The sequence below is a fragment of the Glycine max genome, chromosome 16 (genome assembly GCF_000004515.6).
Source record: "Glycine max cultivar Williams 82 chromosome 16, Glycine_max_v4.0, whole genome shotgun sequence".
Lineage (NCBI taxonomy): Eukaryota > Viridiplantae > Streptophyta > Magnoliopsida > Fabales > Fabaceae > Glycine > Glycine max.
In genome coordinates this window covers 30,685,349-30,706,387 of record NC_038252.2, presented here as the reverse complement: position 1 = coordinate 30,706,387, position 21,039 = coordinate 30,685,349, and the positions used below count along the sequence as shown (strand labels likewise).

General features: G+C 36.2%; 2 protein-coding genes across 2 annotated transcripts; both read right to left on the bottom strand.

Annotated features, from left to right (window-relative positions):
• Positions 1–6,430: 6,430 nt before the first annotated feature.
• On the bottom strand, positions 6,431–11,997 carry LOC100818681 (extra-large guanine nucleotide-binding protein 1). The gene is made up of 8 exons (XM_003548862.5): positions 10,196–11,997; positions 9,861–9,998; positions 9,631–9,735; positions 9,331–9,522; positions 8,944–9,121; positions 8,151–8,392; positions 7,412–7,575; positions 6,431–7,285 (listed from the first exon to the last, which is right to left on the bottom strand). Exons 1-8 carry the CDS (start codon positions 11,270–11,272, stop codon positions 6,694–6,696), a joined length of 2,688 nt encoding a protein of 895 aa, XP_003548910.1. The 5' UTR covers positions 11,273–11,997; the 3' UTR covers positions 6,431–6,693.
• A 2,961-nt stretch (positions 11,998–14,958) lies between these two features.
• On the bottom strand, positions 14,959–19,170 carry LOC100793647 (uncharacterized). Its single transcript, XM_003547962.5, has one exon. The coding sequence runs from the start codon at positions 18,234–18,236 to the stop codon at positions 15,432–15,434; it is 2,805 nt and encodes a 934-aa protein (XP_003548010.1). The 5' UTR covers positions 18,237–19,170; the 3' UTR covers positions 14,959–15,431.
• Positions 19,171–21,039: the final 1,869 nt, after the last annotated feature.

Genomic DNA, 21,039 nt, shown 5'->3' with positions numbered 1-21,039 from the left:
CCTTGGGTATATCTAAAGTAAGCTTGCTGCTAAGACATTTCTTACTTAAGTTGGTTCCTTGATCTTTGTGGTTGGCTTGTAATCTTTAAGTCATTCCTCTTATGATTATGTTTTGTGCCATATGCCCATGCGTGTAAAGTTGATATTTATCCCGAAACAATTACCCTTAAGTCGATATTGTCTCGAAGAGGCAATGTTGGTTAATCAAGTGTAAAGTTGATATTTACTCTGGAATAGTTGCCCTTGAGTTGATATGTCTTGAAGAGGCAATGTCCGCTAATCAAGTGTAAAGTTGATATATACCTCAAAATAGTTGCCCATAAAACATGTGGTAGTTGTTCTACCCAAGTGTTTTAGGTCTCTTTTACTCTTTTCTTCAATCCTTGTAGAATAATTTGGTTTGCGGCTTCAACCTAGCCATTTGTTGCTGGATGTTCTACTCATGTGAACCTTTTCTTGATGTTTAGCCCTGATAACAGTTGGCGAAATTTCCTATTAGTGAACTGAAAACCATTGTCGGTCATTATAACGTCGGGAGTCCCAAACCTACAAATTATTTACCTAAACACAAAGTTCTTGATGTTTTTGGCAGTTATAGTAACAAGTGTTTCTACCTCGACCCTTTTAGTGAAGTAGTCAACAACTACCACTAAGTATTTGACTTGTCCTAGGGCCCTTGGAAAAGGTCCCATTATGTTAATTCCCCACCAAACGAATGACCATAGAGATGTGAAACTATGTAGCTCATTTGTCAATGCTTGTGGAATGTTGGCACATTTTTTACTCCTTTCACATTTTTGCACATAGTCGGCTATGTTAGTTTCAATGGCCGACCAATAATAATTAGCTCTTAATATCTTTCTTACCAAAGTTTTGTATCCAAAATGTTGTCGCAACAACCTTTGTGTATCTTGACCTTTACATACTCTACTTTTGTCACTCTTAAACATTTCAAGAATGGTTGAATAAAACTTTTTCTATAAAGGTTGTTATTTATTATACAAAATTTTGTAGCCCTTCTTTGCAATTTGCACCTTTCCTTCAGATTTTTTGAGCTTACACCATTTTGTATGTACTCCAAAATCGGCTTCATCCAACTTTCTTGCATCTCTATCATCATGACAAACCTCAGAGCATGTATTGTCTGTCAAATATCATTGTACATCCCATCATACTCTTCAATGTTAGATAGTTTCAACAATAAGTTGGATCTGGAATTTCTCTCTCTCAGAATATAAGTGAATTCCATTTTTTTGAAATTTTCTTTAATAATCTTTATCTTTTCAACGTACTTTAGTAGAATCAGTTCCTTTATTTGGTATTCTTCATTCAATTAATTGACCATCAATTTGGAGTCATTGAATACTTTTAGCACTTGAACCTCCATGTTGATTGCTATTTCTAGTCCTACAAGACATGCCTTACATTTTGTTTGATTTTCTATGAGTGGGAATACTAACATAAGTGCTTGTTCAAGCACTACTCCATGTGGGGATTCTAACAAGATTCTTGCCTCACATTGTGTCTCACTGGATGATCCATCAACAAATAGGGTCTAGGGTAACTCCTCTAGTCTCGTCTCCTCTTTAGAATGTGTCATTTCAGCTATGAAGTCAGCCAAGCATTGGGTCTTGAGTGATTGTCTTGGTTGATATTGCAAACCATATTCCATCAATTCAATTTCCCATGTTACAATCCTTCACGCCAAGTCAAGCCAATGTAGTATTTGTCTAATTGGTTGATTTGTCCTTACTACAATTGGATGTGCTTGAAAGTAGGGACGTAACCTTTGAGTTGAGAGCACCAAGGTTAATATGATTTTCTCTATTTTTGGGTACCGTAGTTCAGCATTCTTAAGTGCCCCAGTTAGGAAATACACCGATTTTTAAGTTTTGTTATTGTCCTTGACCAATGCTGCACTGATTGCTTCATTTGCTATAACCAAATATAGGTACAATGTTTCCTTATGGTCTAGCTTTGTCAACATGGATGGAGCGGATAATGTTTCCTTAAATTTCTGAAAGGCAGTTTCACACTCCTCTGTCCAAACAAACCTTTTATCCTTTTTCAGAATTCTGAAGAAAGGCAAGGGGCTCTTCTAGTTGATTTAGTTATGAGCCTTGTTAGTTAGTGTTTCCAATCTTCCATTCAGCCTATTTGCTTCTCAAGACTTAGTTCATCATCCTTTGGTAAGTAGTACTTGCATTTTTCAATCTAAAGGACATGACCTTCTAACATTAATTCACTTTTTCTATCATAGAGGTTGTTTTCTCCTAGTCATTAAGGTGTAAGGGAATTTGGTTGTATTCTGAATAGCCATCCATGAAACTCAGATATCGATAGTCAGAAGGTTCGTCCACCAATTTGTCTTTGTTGGGAAGAGGATATAAATCTTTAGGACAATGCTTGTTTAAGTAAGTATAGTCAAAACATATTCTACATTTCCCATTTTGCTTCTTAACAAGAATGACATTGGTCAACCAAGTTGTATATCTGATCTCTCTAATTAACTAGCTTCTTGTAATTACTTTACTAGTTTTTCAATCTCTTCTAATCGCTTAAGAGCCATTTTTCTCCTCCTTTGACATACAAGTTTAACAAATGGATTTACTGCCAACTTGTGGCAAAAGAAGTTTAGGTCTATCCTTAGCATATCTTCTGGTTTCCATGTGAAAACGTTTACATTTTCTTTGAGGAAAGAAGATAAGGTTTCTCTAGTCTCCTCATCCAGATATGCTTCAATGAATGTTACTTGTTCTTTTACTTTCCCAATCTAGAGATCTTGGCAATTACCTCAAAGTTTTGGTCTAGCTGCCCATGCTTTCTTTTTTATATCTTCTCTGCAATCTAACTCTGTGAGCATCACCTCAGACTGTATTTAAGTTTGAGGTATATAATTCACTTCCTCCGACTTGTCCCAATTTTTTCTCTTTAAATATTTTTTTATAACACTCATGAGCTTTTTTCTTATCTCATTTCAAAGTTATGGCCTGCATTTCATCACTGAGGAATTTCATGGGCAAGTGGACCATTGAAATTATTGCTCTTAATGTGTTCAAAGTCAATCTGCCTAGTATGGCATCATGGGATGACTATAACTTTACTAAAATGAACCTAACAACAATCGTTCTGGTTATTAGCACCTTTCTAAAGGTTACATGTAGCTTCACATATCCTATTGAAATTATGTGGTGGCCAGAAAAACATATTAGGTCTTCATTATAGGGAAGTAACTTTGACAACGGGATTTTGAGATTCTTGAAGAAGTCATAAACATTATGTCAGTAAAGCTGCCTATATCCACTAATAACTGGTGTACTTTGTTGTTGTTGATGAAGGCTTTCACCCATAGGGGATCATCATGATCAAGGAAGACTAATATGTCTACATGTTTATCATCAAATATCAAGGGTGGAGGTTGTCTTTTGGCTGAGATTTCTTCCACCATGCGTAGAAATTAAGACTTTTCTCGCATGTTTTTTTCAAGCATTGTTTGACGGTCCTCCACCGACAAATCCCCTTACTATGACATATATTACCTCGTGCTTTCGTTGAGGGGAGTTATTCCTTCTTTCGGGAGACTTTGGCTTAAGCTTTAAGTCAAAGTCATCTCGATGTATTGTATGCACATGGTTTTTTACCTCTCTTTCTGGAGTTCCATGCCTAAACCATAGAGAATGTTCCCTGGAATGTCCTCTTCTTTGGTGTCGATCAGGGGCTCTAGATCTCTCTCTGCTCATCACAATTTGACCAATCATATCACTTGAGATTTTCACTATCTTTGTAAATCCTTTACATATTTTGAACACACTTTGGGATCTTTCACCCTTGTGTTCAAGATTCTCCAAGAGGCAACCCGTCTCTTGATTATAATTCTCACAATCCAAGAGACAACCAGTCTCTTGATTACAACTGACTTTTTGAGATGAACAGAAAGATTTCTCTCCTTTAAAATGAATGATACATATTGAAGATCCTAGAGGAATTTCTCTCTTTTAGAGATGATAATACAATTTGAAGTTCCTAGATGAATTCTCAATAGATTTGCAAGTGTTTGCCCAAGAGTTGTTGAGAGAGCATTTGACAATTAAGTTCTCTTAGAATATCTCTCTCTTACTTTTTGAAGTCAGACACACACATATATATAGGCCCATCCTGCCTTTTCAAAATGGATTGAAGAGATGCGTCTTTTCAAAAAGCTTTTTCTGAAATTCTTCACTGGTAATCGATTACAGGTTTCTGGTAATCGATTACACAGTTATATTTTGAAGGGTCATGACTTTTCAAAGTGTAATCTGAAGTGTCGTTGCTAGTAATCGATTACAAACATCTAGTAATCAATTACATGATTCAAAATTCAAATTCAAAATCCTTTTTAAAAGCTGATTTTCAAAATATTTTTCTGGTAATCGATTACACCAGGAAGTGTAATCGATTACCAGAGCCTTGAATGTTGGAAACAATGTGTTTTGAGGCAAAAGCTTAATCAACCAATGAGATTGTTTGAGACCTTATCTTTTTCTTGATCTTGTTTGCTTAACCTTGAATTAATCTAGAAGCAATGCTTAACCATTGAATGTTTATTGAAGTAACCTTGTATTAATCTTGAAGCAATGTTTAACCTTCGAATGTTTGCTAAAGAAACCTTGTATTAATCTTGAAGCAATGCTTAACCTTTGAATGTTTGTTGAAGCAACCTTGTTTTAATCTTCTTTGGCATCATTAAAACCTGTATTCATACATTTACATTCTCCCTTTTTTTTATGATGACAATCATTATCAAGTAAATTCTTTTCGGCATCATCAAAACCTGCATGATTCACAATCAAAGACTCTTTTTTTTTCTAGATTTCAGTGAAATTTGCGATTTTGATTTGCTCATCTTATTTTCACTATGCTTTTCTCTGCCTTTGAATCTCCTTTGTCTTCCACTTCTTTCAACTGCTCGTTCTATGTATCCTCTTTTTTTGTTCGTAGATCTGCGATTAATTTTTGTTGCTATTCAAGCACTACCTTTGTTGTCTAAGAATCTCCATGAACTTACCCAATTGTGCGTTCGTCAACCCTGCGTTCTCTTCCATTGTTGGAGAGGTCGTGGCTTTAGTCATAGGAGAAGATTGTGTTGTTGCTGCTAAAGTTTTTTTTGCTTTGCATGCTCATCATAACAAAGATCCACAAACGATGGATCCTTTTATCTAAGAGAATCAATGATTCCCACATATGACGCCATTGTTACGATGTAGGACACAAAGTGCAAGAGAGGTTGAAAGAAATAAGAGAGAATGAGAGAGAGACACGAGAAAGAAATGAGAGAGAGCTCTGAGAATACTTGTGGTATTGAATCGTATTGTGTGTTCAGAAACCTTTTTATATGCTTACGGGGTACATATTTATAGTGTTTGTCTCCATGACATCATTGTCCACGTGGCTTGTTATAGGTATTTTGCGTTAAGTACCTTATCTACAAGGTTACTTTGAGTATATCTAAAGTTGACTTGCCACTCAGGCATTTCTTAGGTCGATTCCTTGGTCTTGTGGTTAGCTTGTAATCTTTAAATCGTCCTTTTTATGACTATTTTTGCATCACATGTAAAGTTGATATTTACTCTAGAACAGTAGCCCCAAATCAATATTGTCTCGAAAAGACAATATTAGTTAATCAAATATAAAATTAATATTTACCTTAAAACAATAACCATTTCTATACAAAAGTAAGTACCAATGTGTACTTACACCTATCATTATCAACATAATAATTTCAGTCCAAAGATAGATACAAACCAAATGTCGGTAGAGGAAGCAACGAAGATTGATGTTAAATCTTCCTATCAGTTGACATTGCCATTTATAGGATATGTTGGGTTTCTTTCTTGGCTTCTTTTGGTTGACTTTTGTGAACTAGCCACTTTCAGGTGTTCCTAGTATTTGGATTACTCATTTAGAATTTTGTACATAGTCCTACTCGTATTCCCCGTCGGTTATTGTATATATATCATGGATGATACTGTACAATTTTTTTAAAAAAACTTACTGCTGTACATATTAATGAATAGAATGACTCCAGGTTCATTATTTTCTCCGCGCTTTATATATGTCGTGTGCTTTTTTCCCAAAAGAAAAACTAAAAATAAGAGCTGTAAATATGAATCATTAAATTTTATTTAAATAGTAAAAAAAAACATTTTTCTTTTATATTTGACAGTGGGTTAGATAATACAGAATCGACTTTGAATTTGATTTGATGATAATAGGAATGAACAGAAACCGTTTTATCGTTGCCAATATTAGGAAATAATTTTTATAGTGTATTATAGGAGGAAAACAGAAAAAAAATAATGTAATAAATAATGTGATTAAAAATAGAAAATATAAAGTATATATATAAAATAAGATTAAATAAAATAAAAAGATTGTGAAAAAGCACCATAACTACAAACATCAATATACTACTTTTCCATATGAAAAATTGAATTTAAACATTACAACTTCATCCGTGTGGCACACTGGCACGTGCTAACACACAACATACCCCAACAGCATGAAGCATACAGCTGCAGTGCATATTACAACTCAATAGCCCGTGGAAGGAATGTGCTTCCGTGTACAGCTCCTAGTTAGCAATATATGTACAAAGAACAGAATCCAAGTCATAGATGATATGACTTAAACTAACACTCTTATCTGAACTATCTGTCAATGAGAGAATGAATTCGCCTCAATGCTATACATCGAGTTATCACTTAAGCTAAAGTTTGGTCTCTCTTCGTTCCACTTCAAAATCTCCTTTGCATATTGAAGTGCTTCATCAACACTATCAGGTTCCAGCCCCTTCACCAGGGAAACATACAAGTTCCGCCCGGTAAGAGATGAATAGAGCCTCTTAAACTTCACTCCTATGTAATAGGAAGCCAGCTGAGCAAGGGAGGGGCTATTGCTAATGCTGTTGCTGTTGATGCCGGAGCGATGTTGACTAATTACTGGACGAAAATCAGATAGCCAGTCGCACTTGGTGAGTGGAATTCGTTCGATTTTCTCCTCAAACTCGTCTAATTTGTTTAATATCAACAGGAAGTCCATTTGCTCAAAAGTAGGATGAGTAACAATGGCTTCAAAAAGCTTTCTGCTTGATATCATCTTGTTTGTGCGACGACCATTTCCATCAACAGAAAACTGATCATAGTCGCTCAAGGAAACACAGAAAATGACCAATCCAACATCCTCAAACATTTCTAGCCACTTGCAATTTTCTGCTAGCCCTCTCGCATGTATTGTAATTAGTTGATACCTGTAATCAAGGAGAACAAAGCATGGTACAGGTTAGCAACATTTTAGCAGTTGTTGCAATTGGATCAATCAGGGCTACCCAGAAAACTTCTCACATATAACATTAGGCACAAATATTTTCACCCACCTAACTAAAGAATTATGTAGATCAGCAGTGTCAACAGTTTCCTCGGGAGCTGGTTGAGGAAATGAAAACTCTACAGAAGCCATCCCATTGGATGAAGTAACTCCTTCAGCATAGAGGATATCTAAATCCGAGGGTTCATACTCAGTCCTCAGTATCTCAACAGCCTAAACAAAGAATTGGAATGTTAGTTTCTCAAAGCCACTAACCCAACAAACTTTTTTTATAAAGGAAACATTAAGAAAATAATAGTGCAAATTTTGCAAAAATAATCCTGATGAAGCATTCTAATGCTTAACAGATGGATAAAAAGCAGGTTGAGTGTGGTTAGTTAGCAGATGAATTAACTAACATAACCAGAAGCCTAAAAATTGAATTTAAGTCTGGCCAAGCAAACAAGCCGTGAGAGCAAAAACCATATGCTTAAGTTCATTTGGAACAAATCTATTGAACTTAAGTTCGTATGATTCATACATTATAAATTTAAGTGAAGATTTATTCCTGTCTAATGGAGGATCCCATTATCTTTCATAAACACAAAATCTAACATATGTCAATCATTTCTTCCAGCATCTGCAAGAAAAAAATATGTACCCCGCTCTTAAAATTTTCTGTTGTATGCAAGTGAATAGAAAATACATGTCAATGTTCAGTTCAAAATTCATGCACTTAAGTTAACAAGAGTACATGCACCAATTAAATTTTTGATGAAAATAAACACAACAAAAGAATGATCCCATACCCGCTCTAAGAAATAACTGGCAACACTAGGTAGCAATTCTATTTCATTTCTTCTTTCATAGGTGGCCTTAATGGCTGCATCATCCCATAACTCCTCAATCAAAGGAGCATATTCACGAGTAGCAGCTGGAAAGATAGCATCAAGTTTGCCGGAAACCATAGTTTTCAGAAGCCAATCAGAGAATGCTTTCAGTCTTGTGCCAATGGAATAAATTGTCTTGTCACCAAGTTTTGGACTGGTTCCTGAACCATAATGATACCAGTCAATGTTTAGTTCAAATGGACAAGCTAAATGTGAAATCTATTTGTCTCCTATACAGGAATTTGTAGTTATCTATTATTTCTGTCACTATCATTAGTTGCATATCAGCATTCTTCTTCTTTTGGCTGAAAAAATATCAAAACATTCAAAGTCTACAAGAAAACACTTTTGGTCATCTGAACAAACTTGACAGCTATATAATTATTCATAATTTTTAAGTCCTTATAATAAATATATCTAATACGTAAGAAACAATTATTTTATATTCTAAGCAATAAGAATGATCGAGTTAGGTGAAGGGGCTACAAGACTAAAAACTATGAAGCATAAAAGATAATGCCACGATAAAATCGCATATAAGCTTAATGAGCACCATTTGGACCAACAACTAGATGATGCAATGTTGATGACTTGATGTGTAACGTTGTGGTGCTTAAAAAGGAAGAAAGCTTGGCCACTGAAGCAAAATTCAATAGAAATTAACATATTTTGGAGGGAAGAGTGGAAAGGAGGCAGAAAACAGAACTCATACCTGTAGTGTCAAGCACAGAAGATTGATTTTTCTTTAAATTCCCGAAGCTTTCTTCTTCAAAACGCTCACGACCCTCAAGGAGTATGCCAAGATAAGCATAGACATTGGTCTGAATGGTCAACTTTATATTTTCACGTTCATCTTCTGAAAAGGGGGTGCTTTTGTAAAGAATCTTGGCCTGACATAAGCATTTACAATTCTATAAATACGTTGGTTTTTTGGCTTTCAGCAACAACATGCAAGTTGGAATTAAGAGATGATAATTTTGATGCACATATGCTTATTATGACCATACCATACACATGTATCTTTTTTTTCTCACTAGAGAGAGTTCTAAGCAAGACCCATAATGCATAAGAATTAGTTAATTATAAAATGAAAAATCACCTGCTTAAAAAGTGTGCTTGTTCCAGACCCGGTGTAACCAAGTAAGAGGAGTTTATGAACTATTCCATGCTCAAAGTGGTCAGGAACTGGTCTGGTAGCCACATTGGAGGATAGAAACCCACACGAACTTGAACATTTAGAATTAGAAGGAACTGGCAAGGACAGTAAAGCACATACAAGCTTGGTTCCAGCCTAACAAGTGAAATAAAAGAGTGATTAATAATGCAAAATTCCAAATGAACATTGGCTCAAAATAAAACAATAGACAAAAATAAGCAAAAATAAATAAAAAATTGTTACCTTTCCCCAGATACACCCTTTTGTATTTTTTTGTCCTTCTTCTTGGTATGAACCATCCTCATTGACCCAAAAATGTGGGTTACCAGCACACTGAACTCCTGCCAACTGGCCAACCAAAACAAGAACCTTTTATTTATTTTTAACAACAAAAAGAAAAATTAAGATAGATCATGGAGCCTTTTAAACTTTTCTATTCTTTTTTAAGTAATATCTTGAATTGAATTTCCAACCTGCAACATTCGAAGTTCAACTTTTGTGATTTCCCTGCCATTAATGAAAACCTGTGTGTTTCCATTGCTTGCATCCGGTTTGATGGGACCCCCAACATTCAAATGAGGACTAATAATTCTGCAAGGCTTCTGTCCTTCCTGCAAAATCCACACAAACAAACAAACAATGAGATAAAACTCAAAAATCCAAGACAAAAAAAAAACCATTACCTCCCAAAAATACTAGTGGTGGAGGGAAGTGGGAGAGGAGAGATTAGGGATTCGAATCTTCCACATCAATAACTAACAATACTACTAACACGCGGATTAAAGAATAAAAAAAAAATTAAACATACCTTCCCCCAAAACCCAGAGACCTTATCATACCAATAGTTCCCGGGTTTCAAATTCTTGGGAGGATTAGCACAACTCTGCAACGTGACAAGTTCCTCAAAACCAAGTTCGTTCCCATTGACACAAACGTACTCCGGCGGAAGCTGGTTCACTTCACAGAACCTCTCCGCCTTCATCACTTGCCTAACCTCTAAATGATTGAGCAATCTCTTCAAAAGCCGCGAGCATTTCCCCAAACTGCCCCTCTTAGCCTCGTCAATCGGAAGCCCTATGCAGCCAACGCATTTGCGACCTTCCGGCATCGAACCCATCGCTCTCAACACGCAGTTCCCGCAATACTTAGCGTCACAAGCCAGACACGCTTCTTTCTCCGTTAACCTATTTCCCTTTAAGCAGCGATAGCACGAACCTTTCTTCACTTTCTTCACATTTTCTCTCTTAACCCTCTCTTTTGCTTCGTGTTGTTCTTGTTCCTCCTCGAAACGCAGCACAGGTGCGCGTTTGACGTCGTGTTCTGGTTCGGTTTCGTTTGTTTTCAGAGGAGAAATGTTATGAGACGATGGATAATCGGAACTCAGCGTGGAAGCGTAGTCGCGTTGGCTCGAATCGTTGAAATCGAAACTCGAACTCTCTTTCTCGCAATTCGAGTGCCTTCGTGTTGTTAAATTGTCCGAGAACGAGTTTTCGCTGCTCGCGTCGTTGGCTTCCGCTGCAGCGGCGGCGGCGGCGTCTTCGAACGCGATCACGGAGGTCGGCGACACCGTGACTCTCCCGGAGCCGCCTCCGTGGCTCCGGTCGAAGGCGATCACCGACGTCGGAGAAACCGCGGGCTCGGAACTCGGCGTTTTCAGCTCCTTCGAGAGTGGTTGCACCATCGGCAGAGACAGCGCGTCGGAGAACGGAACCTGCGCCAAAGTAACCGCTGCCGGAATCTTTCCGGCGGCGATAGGGACCGCCCGGGGGAGATCGTAGGCCGGGGGAGGTCCGTTGTACGCCACGGCAAACGAGTACTCGGCTTCCCCGTCGGATGACACTGCGACGTCGGCCGCAGCCACCGTCATTGTCCTCACCGGCGACATGGTTGCCCTAGTTTCCACGCCGATGCAACATTGAAGAATGAAACGAAAGTATCAGAAGGTAAATGAATATGAAACTATGAGTTCAATTCATTCAAGTTCGCACCAAAACAATAGAAATTGAACATTCAAAATAAAGGTGCAATATTTTATATAATATTGTTATTTTGATTTTCTCTAAAAAGAATAAAGAAACAGTGAAGGAAGGAAAAGAGAAGCAAATTTTAAGTCGGAAGAAGAAGAAAGGTAAGAGGGTGGTATATATATTTTTCGTGAGAATGCAGCAAACACAGAATGTGGATTTTAATTTTACGTAGGATGATTGATACGTTCAAATTTGAAAGTAGGGAAAACAAAAGAGAGTGAGAGAAAATCACGGAGAATAAGTGTGTAGTACTGTGTACTAGTGAGGGAGAGAAAACGAGAAAGTGAAGTGGAAGAGATGGGAGGGAAAAAGACAGGGAAAAGAAAAACGGAAACTGTGGTGGGCGAGGAATCTTTTTTCTTTGCTTTGTGTTTGTTGTTAATTTTAAAATTTTAGTTTTTAGTTTTTTGTGCATGTGGTGGGGTCGGAGGTGGTGTCATTTAGCACAGTGTAATTAGTATGGGAGTTTTTGGTTTCTGGATAATAGAGGTTGGGAGGGACCATGGGCAGAGCAAAGGATGGCGACGCAAGAAAGAGCATAAGCTTAACACGGGCTCCGCGTGAAGTTTTTAAGTGCCAACACATTGGATCCTCAACTTCATTCATCCTTGTCACCCAAAATGTTAAGTTGTTATCACTCAGACCTGAAAAATATTCACTCTTTCCTACCTCAACTACCAATCTAATTTATAAATGTTTACTTGTATTTATATTTTAGGACTAAGGCTACCGGGCACAAACTATGTAAGTTATGTATAGGGTAAAAAAAAATGTTTGGATTGATTTTCTATTTATAGTATTATGATATATCCTCCATATTTTATTGTCATTTCTCTTTTTCTCCCAAGTTACCTTTATCCTTGACCACTTTCAGCGTCGTCGAAGGTGATTTCTACTAGTGGTGCACCCTCTGCACCATAGTCTCAGCAACTCCTCCATCGTCGTAGTTGGTCGTCATCCACTACCGCCAAAAACATTGTCGTCACCCACCAAACCACTCCCCCTTCTTTCCTAAATACTCTCTCCTCCAACAAATTAGATCTAAATGTAACAACAAAAAACTAGCATCATTGGTGACTCCACATCATATGTTAACCAGAAAGTCAAACTTCAAGAAAATGTAATTGTAAATCACATTATATAGTGACCCAACATGTCAAATTATACTTAACAACAATCAAAGTTAAACCAAATTTTAGTTGTTCATAAAACAACACACCATACTTTCCCTCGTTGAATACCAAACCTAACCCTGATTTCTGTTGTTGTTGTCTTCATTGATCTCGATGTCGATGTCATTCAATATTGTCATGTAGGGGTCTGACACTTCCTTCATCGCACATGGTTCATATTTAGTGCTTCCTTCATTGATGCTAAGCATACCTATCCCCAAATGTCATCATTGCCATCAACATCGATGACTTCTGGTGACTGAAGGGGAATAACTGTGTTTTTGGCGGTGGTGTTCTACTTTGTGGAGGCAATGACGGCTTCAGCAGTGTCTTACTTGGCGTGGTTGGCATGCTAGAAGCTTGATTTGATGTCCTCATGGGCCATGATGGTGGCACAGATAAAGCCTAGTGAGTAGCAAACAATGACAAAATAGCAAGGGAAAAGAAGAGATGGAGATGGTGGTAAGGTGTGGAGGGTACATCATAATACATTGGAATGAGGTCAATCCAAAGACTTTATTTTGTTGTGCACCACACACAACTTACATAACTTGTGCATGGTAGTTTTAGTCATATTTTAGATTTTAGTTTAATATTTTAAGTTTGAATTTTCATTTTGGTCTTCTAAAAATTTCTCTATTAAATCAAATTGATCATTAAGGTAGTTTATCATATTGTAATTTTTCTCTAAAATCAACTAATGAAGTTTGAAAAAGAAATTTCTTCAAATTGTGATAACCCATGATGAAAGCCTAGTTATATTAATTTCTTTCAGGATATTCAAAATAAATCAAATTGTTTTAAACAACCAAATTGATTCCAAAAAAATAATAGAAATTGAACATATTGAAAAAAAATACACAATTTATTGTAATTTGATTCGATATTCAATTCATATTGTGAAAATTGAGCCAAATCACACATTATACTTATATTAGTTTTCTTTTATATTCCTTTATAAATCATACCAAATCAAACCACTCATTACATTTATATTGAGTTTTCTTTTATATCCCTAAATAAAATCTCATTATCTTAACTTGACAACACTCAATTTTAGTAATGATAATTCATGATTTCAGGTGTTAAACATTTTTAATTATGTTAAATAATAAGTTTTTAAGTTTATGTTGAAGAGAAAAAAACTTATGTATTAACCGTGTAAATTTTTGTATATAATTATTTAATTATAATTCATTATATATAATAAGTTGGCTAGCCGATCATCATGTTAACTCATCGTTAAACCATTTCTTTCACACGTTCAATGAATGACCCATCTTCAAAAGCCGAATCCAACAAATTGTTTCTTTCTGATGGCAAAGTAGAGATCACTTATTTGTCAACTGCCAGATGGAAAAACAGCATCATAAACTTCTCTACAACAGTTCCTTTGGTGAAGCAAAACTTAGTGGGTGAGACCCAACAATGATTATTACCCCCCAAAAAAAATATATAGTTTGAAGCAAAAAATTTGAGCCAGAAAAGAAATAGATATTCTTCATTCAACATAGAAACTTTGCGTTGGTTGGGGTGCCAAGCAGGGGTCATACTGTCAGGTAATCATTTGTTTATATATTATCAATCATTAATTAATTGCTAAAATATAAGATAGTTAACTATTTATCTAATTAAATCACATAATTCAAGAGGTATTAAAACTTTTAAGGGTAACACAGAACCACCATGCATTAGAAACTAGCATTTACTCCTACCATTACACAGATTTGGTGTAAACAATTCACCTCCAATACAACGGAATTGGACAATGTCCTCTATGTACAATCTCTAGCGATTATACAAGAAAAACCTACATGATGTTCGATGCACTACTACAATACATAGAAACAAAAGTATGTTACTAAATAAAGAATAAATTACACTGATAGTCCTCCCTAAAGTTTTTTAAAACTACACATAAACTCCCTATTTATTTTTTTAACATATGCAACAACTAAGGGAAATAATATAAAATACAAGGAAAGCCAGTATATTTTTTTTTCAAACAATCCATGAGAATAGTGCAAGTGTAAAAAAAAGGAATTTCGGAAACAATTTCACAAAACCCCAAAAGATATTAATAATTAATGTAATTTACTCGTAAAAAAAAGAAATACAGTTTAAGAAATAGCACAATGTAAAGCATTGATCAATTTGTCGTTTCTTATATAGATAGACTTCATCACCACAGTCACTTGGTAGGGGAAAAAATCGAATGTTGAGGATTTAGGTGTCTGTAAAATTCCTGAGGGAATAAAAACAAGAGAGAAAAACAGATAACTCAAGTTATTGGTGATTGTTATCTTCTGCTACCAAAATGGAAGCATATTCGTTCCACTTAGCCCCATTCCGTTCTCACCTTAGTCAAATACTACGGTTTAAGAACCAATTCATATCAACAAAGAAAGCACCAATTGGATGGTATGGTACAGTATAGCATGAAAATGAACACTAAATTTTTACACAAGTTGGAAATCCTTTCTGTATGCAAAAGAAGCGATTTATATATATCAGTAGAGGTTCTCTACCCATACATACAATCTTGCTTCAAAGTACACCATGGCTTCCCGATATGTAACAAATCTCTAAAGCCAACTCTACAAGCAGCTCAAAAAACAAAAGAGGAAAATTAAAAATGTAAGCAACAAGAAACATGAATTAACAAATCCACCCCACTTGTCTAAGTTTGCATCTATATTGGAGCTTACAAATCATCACCAATCAATGCATTCTTCATGAAGCTACTATGGCTGTTGCTGCAGCCTCTTTTGTAGGCAACTTGTCACAAACAATCTTTCATGTTCGGTTTCCAAAATTGAATAAAGTCACGGGCGAATTTGCCATCTCATGCCTCGGAGCCTTCTTGAACAGTAGGAAGCCCTCCTTCTCTGATAAATGTTGGGTTGAGAAACTTCGCCACAAAAGCCCACAATTTATATACATCCTCAAAATTCGTCAGAAAGCCGAGTGAGGCTGTGACAACTTCAAGCCTTACAAAGCTACCTTTTCCATTGCGCCAACCATTTTCCATTGGCCTGCAAAGAGTTGTGTCTTCAAGATTTGGAGCTCCACGGTGCTGTCTCGAGTTATCAAGAATCTGTATATGACTAAGAAAACCAAGGCCAAGAGAGATTCCTTCTTTTTCAGCAAGCTTTTGAACAATCTCTGGATTGATTAGCCCCCTACTCCTGTCCCTAACATTGAAAGCCACAGCTGCACCTCTTTCATATTTTATTTTTGGACCATAGATTTGGACAAGATTTGCTTTCTCACCCCCATCAGAACCGGGCAACTTCAGTTGCAGTAACGAGGTAACAAGCCAATTTACCAAAAACCGAAGTCGAAGTGTAGTTTTGTTGAGACCAAGCATATTGACATGATCGATATGCCGACATATTATCTCTGGTTCCCTCCTGCCCCAGTCCTGTCCATCACCATATTCTCCATCACTTGTGACCTCTTCATCATCAAAGCTAGTTGCAGATATGTCCCCTGGCTCTAGGGTCTGGCTTAGGTACTCTTTACGATTATCTTCCATGCTAAATGACACTCTTCTTCCCCTGCTGTTGGCTTCATTCTCTTCCAAACCAAAAAACCTACCACCACCATAACGATTCCCTTCTCTCCTACCCAACAACCTAAATTCACCTTCAGTTTCCCTTCTTATGGCACTCTCTTTGACATCAGGACATATTTCAGAAGTAGAGCCATTCTCCAAGCTTTGATGCCTGGCAAGAGAAGTTGAATCGAGCCAAGATCCATTATTGACTACTCCACTGGTTCCAGGTTCTTCCAGGATCTCATTGACGTGCAGATGATCTGACCCATTACCATTTCTTGAATAATGATCAACTTCCTCGACATGCTCTTCTTCAGGTACCTCTTTGACCCGGTCTAGTTCCTGTGACATCAGGACAGCAGCATCAAATGACAGCACGTGGCGGTCCTCGTGAGCACCTAGGTTTACCTCTCTGTCATTGTACATTGGGCTTCCATACATCTTGGAAGTTGGTTTTGGAGAATGTTGCTTTTGGTTCCTCCTCCCATTGAACCAGAAAGGTGGTAGGGGAGAAGCTATCTTATGTTTATTCGATTGACCAGCACTGTCAGATCCCAAAGGACTTTGACCCAAATCAATCCAAAATGAGTTGTCCGATGACTCATCCTCACTGAAGATGGGACTCTTTATCACCTCACCAACAGATATGCTCTCAGTCTCCTCAAATATGGTGCTAGTTCCATCTCTTTCAGAGCTGTCTTGATCCATTTCGGTCTCAAACACATCTCTGACCTGTGCAGATGTGAATGCACCAGAAAAGGCAGGCAACTGTGTTCCCTGACGAGTTTCAGAAGTCTTTTCACCCATCCCAGTGATTTCATCATCGTCTTCAATCCCAACCAATTTATCCAAACCATCAACAGAATCACTCAAATACATTGGAAACTCCGGGGTAATCTTCACCATTCCAGACCCAGTACAACCAGACTGATTTTGAAGGCTTTGCATCACTGATTTCTTGATCAGAAGACAACCAAAACCTGTGGGATCATATCCAAAAACCCTGTAAAATGATGTAACTATAAAATCTGGCCGAAATAGGGACAAGCCAAGAGAATCCATGTCCTTGGGGCCCAATGATCCAGCATCCAGTAAGACATGCCAGTTGTTCTGCTGGGCCAAGGCCATCCACTGGTATGAATACTTAGCCCCGGTTACTCTAGACTGAACTGGGAACACAAAAAGACCGGTGGCTGAATCCTTCTTCCTCTTCTTCTTGTTGGAAATCTGTTTCCTCAAATCAGTGGAGCAGAGTTTGAGGGTTGGCCATTTAAACCATGCACTATGCACTTTAGCACCTTTCTCCCTGGCACTCTGAGCCATCCAAGCAATGGACTGGCTCTCGTGATCGAACATGGTCAGCAACTTTTTGTTCGTATGGAAAGGGTAGGAATCAGCCAGCAATTTGAAAGCTGATCCTCTGCTGACAGTAAAAACAAGGCCATATTCATTCTCAGGAATATTCAAATAGTCCATGATCCTAGTCTTTATATCATGCTCAACGGTTCCTCTCTCAGCACCGCCATAAAGTGCATGGTTACTCAAATTAGCAGTTATCTCAGACAGGCTAAACGTAGAAGACTCCCAATAGTGAATTGTCTGAACAAAAGAGAAGAGTCCAAAACCACAGTAATCAAGGCATACCTTGGGTGACAAATGTGAGTATTCATCAGACCTCAACTGATCAACCTTCTCAGAGGACTGGTACTTTGGGTACATAGTTAGGAACTTGGCAAATGCTTCCTGGAGGCTGGGAATTTCCTCCTGGGACTCGAAGATTCGCTCGGCTGCAAGAGCAGTGGCGCGAAGGAACTCGCGCTGGGCGTGCAGCCGGGCGAGCGATCGGGATCTCCCAAGGCCATCATCATCCTGGTTGGCAGCAGAGTCAGGCTGGTCTATGTCTTGAGATTTGGAGAGTGAGCCATCTTCAGAAGCTTCCTCAAGGGCTTCCCTGAGCTTGTTCTCTTGCAGCTTCCGAAGCATTGATGGGTTTCTCCTCATGTCAACATTGGATTCGTCTTTCCTCCTGCTCTTCTTGTCCATGATCAGTGCAGCACAGTGTGAAATGGGCTTCCATAGTGAGAGATGCATGGTATTAGTACCTTCCTCCTCTTCTCACCCAAACCAATCTGAGAGATTATCACACACTTCAAACAACACAAACAAGAGGGCTTTAGCTTAGCCCCTCACATCAATCTATAACAAATTCAGCTTCAACTCCTTCACCAACAAAACTCTAACAAGACAAGGAATCTGGAATCTTAAACACCACACCACCCCAACAACCCAATTTGTAAGAAAAACATGAGATTTTTGTTTCAGAGAGAGAAACAAACAACTCAGCTCACCATTTCACAAGAAACCCAACAAAGACAAAATAAAGGTTTTATTTTGTCTGGAATCCAGAATAGGTTTCAAACCCAATTTCTCAGAAAAGGAGAGAGAAACCCAAGGAGAGAGAAAGTCAAAAGCTGAAACCCTTCAAACCCTAGTACCCAGATCCCAAAATTTGGAAGGCTCCACACAGCAACAAGAAAATTCAAAAAGGAACAAAAAAGAATTTTGGAGAAATGGGTTTGAAGAGGAATCAAACGACAAAAAATAGAATCCCAGAAGCTCAATCAGTAGTAGCCAGAGACACTCCACAAAACACCTAAATAAGCCATCAAAGGTGAAGAAAAGACCCTCTCTCTCTCTCTCTCTCTCTCTCTCTCTCTCTCTCTCTCTGCGTGTTCAATTCACTGCAGCATAATTAAAGCACAGCGCCCCACAACAAATTCTCCTTTTACTATGGGAGAAGTAAAACCAAAACGAAACCGGTTTTTGTTTGATAGCTTCACTGTTACTATTTTTTCTTCTTAAAATTGAAAACCAAAAAGAAAAAGGTAAAGAAAAAAGAAAGAAGGGAAACTTCAATTCGGAGCAGTAACCCCTACCCCGTTGTTGTCCTCTCTGACCCAAAAACCTCTTTTCAACTCTTGGAAAACAACCCTTGCTTAGCTTCCACCGGAGGTTCAATTCCGTTTTCAAATTATCGGAAATTGGTGGAATTTGTAGATCACAAATTTCTTTAATTGTAAGAGAAAAATAACTGACCAAAAAGTATAAGAGAAAAACGGTTGTGCAGTCAAAAGTTTTACATATTTAACTTTTAAAATAATTATTTTAAAAAAATTCAAATGATAATATATAATTAAATAATAATATAAAATTATTTTACATATAAACATTAAATTCAGAGTATAAATATATAAATCTTATCAGTTGTGTATATAACAAAATTTTCACATTGCTAATTTCTTTTAAAATAAATATATTATTATATTATCTTTAACCTATATTCTGTTATTGACTACAATTGTTGAAAACTGTACAATACTAACATTAAAAGAGAGATTCAATAAATGAAAATTAAAGACGGAGTAAACTATGTAATTTTTAATAAATTCTTATATATACTAAAAAAAATATTTAAAAGAGTACGTTAGAGTATACAATGTCGTTAGATTTTTTTTTTAATTTCAACATATACATATGAGATGTTTGCCAAACCAGGACCTCCTTAATCTTTTTTTCTTAAATGTTAAGCGTATTTAAAGTTATACTGAATATAGAATGTAATATAGTAACAAAATATAGAACCTGAAAAAATTTAAACGTGAATTAAAAAAGACTATAAAGATTAAAATGTAGAAATTTAAATGTAAATTAAAAATTTATATAAAACAAAACAAAAAGAAAAGAATAACAAAGTATAAAGACAAAAAATCAGAAGTAAGATGATTTTTTTTTTTTACCGAAGAAATAAGATGATATTCCATAATGAGATCGCTTTTTGTGGCGTAATGGTTGAACTTTTCGACGGTATTCTATTTGTTGGGTGCGTTTACTTTTTTGTTTGAACATATTAATTTCTAGCTGTGTTCATTCATCTTTGTAAAAAGAAAGTCAGAATTATTATGAGTATCATCGTCATTGATATCATCTTTATGGCCATCGCATTTCTCTTATTTGATGAGGTATCACAAGATGATCATTTTCTAACAATAGTTGTTGGTATGCTAATGACAATGTGAAAAAAAGTAATGGTAATCATTAATGAAATCGATTCAAAAATATTAAAACTGGTGTTAAAAGAAATATACAATATATGAGAGTTTCTATGATTATGGTTCTGAAAATTTGTGAAGATTTTAGTATTTTTTTTAACCAATAAAATTGTCATGTTATAAGTCTTCTCATTAATTAAAGATTTTTTTCCAAATTAGTCCTTGATTATTTTTTAAAAAAATTAAAATTACAACTATTTTACATTTTAAAAATTTGATTAAAGATAAGTTTAAAAATATGAATCCTAATCTCTTTCATCAATATTAATATAAAATCATAATTTTATTTTTCTTGACCGTAACAGTCACTTTAATTTATATTTAATCAAATTTTTTAATTAAAATAGTTTCAAATTTAGATTTTTAAAATATTTTAATTAATCCAGAACTAATTTAAAAGAAAATTTGAATTAATGAAAAGACAGATAAGATAACATTTTTATTGATTAAAAAATAACAGTACCAAAACCCTCATAATTTTTTAGGGCATCATAAAAACTCTCAAAATATAATTAAAAATTACATACAAGCCCTGTTTTATATAATGAAGTATAAATTTTCACTAAAAAAAACCGTAAGTTGTATGACTTGTATCTCAGATATATGACTTTGTACATGTTTTTTTTTTCCCTTAAATTAAACAAATGTTTTATTTCTCTAACACACGATTTATCACTGCTATTTCATTAATAATTTCAACGACATACACCAATTTAATAAAAAAAATTTATAAACTACCCTAATCCAGTATTTTCCAAATGAAATTACACAAACTAACCGCCTCA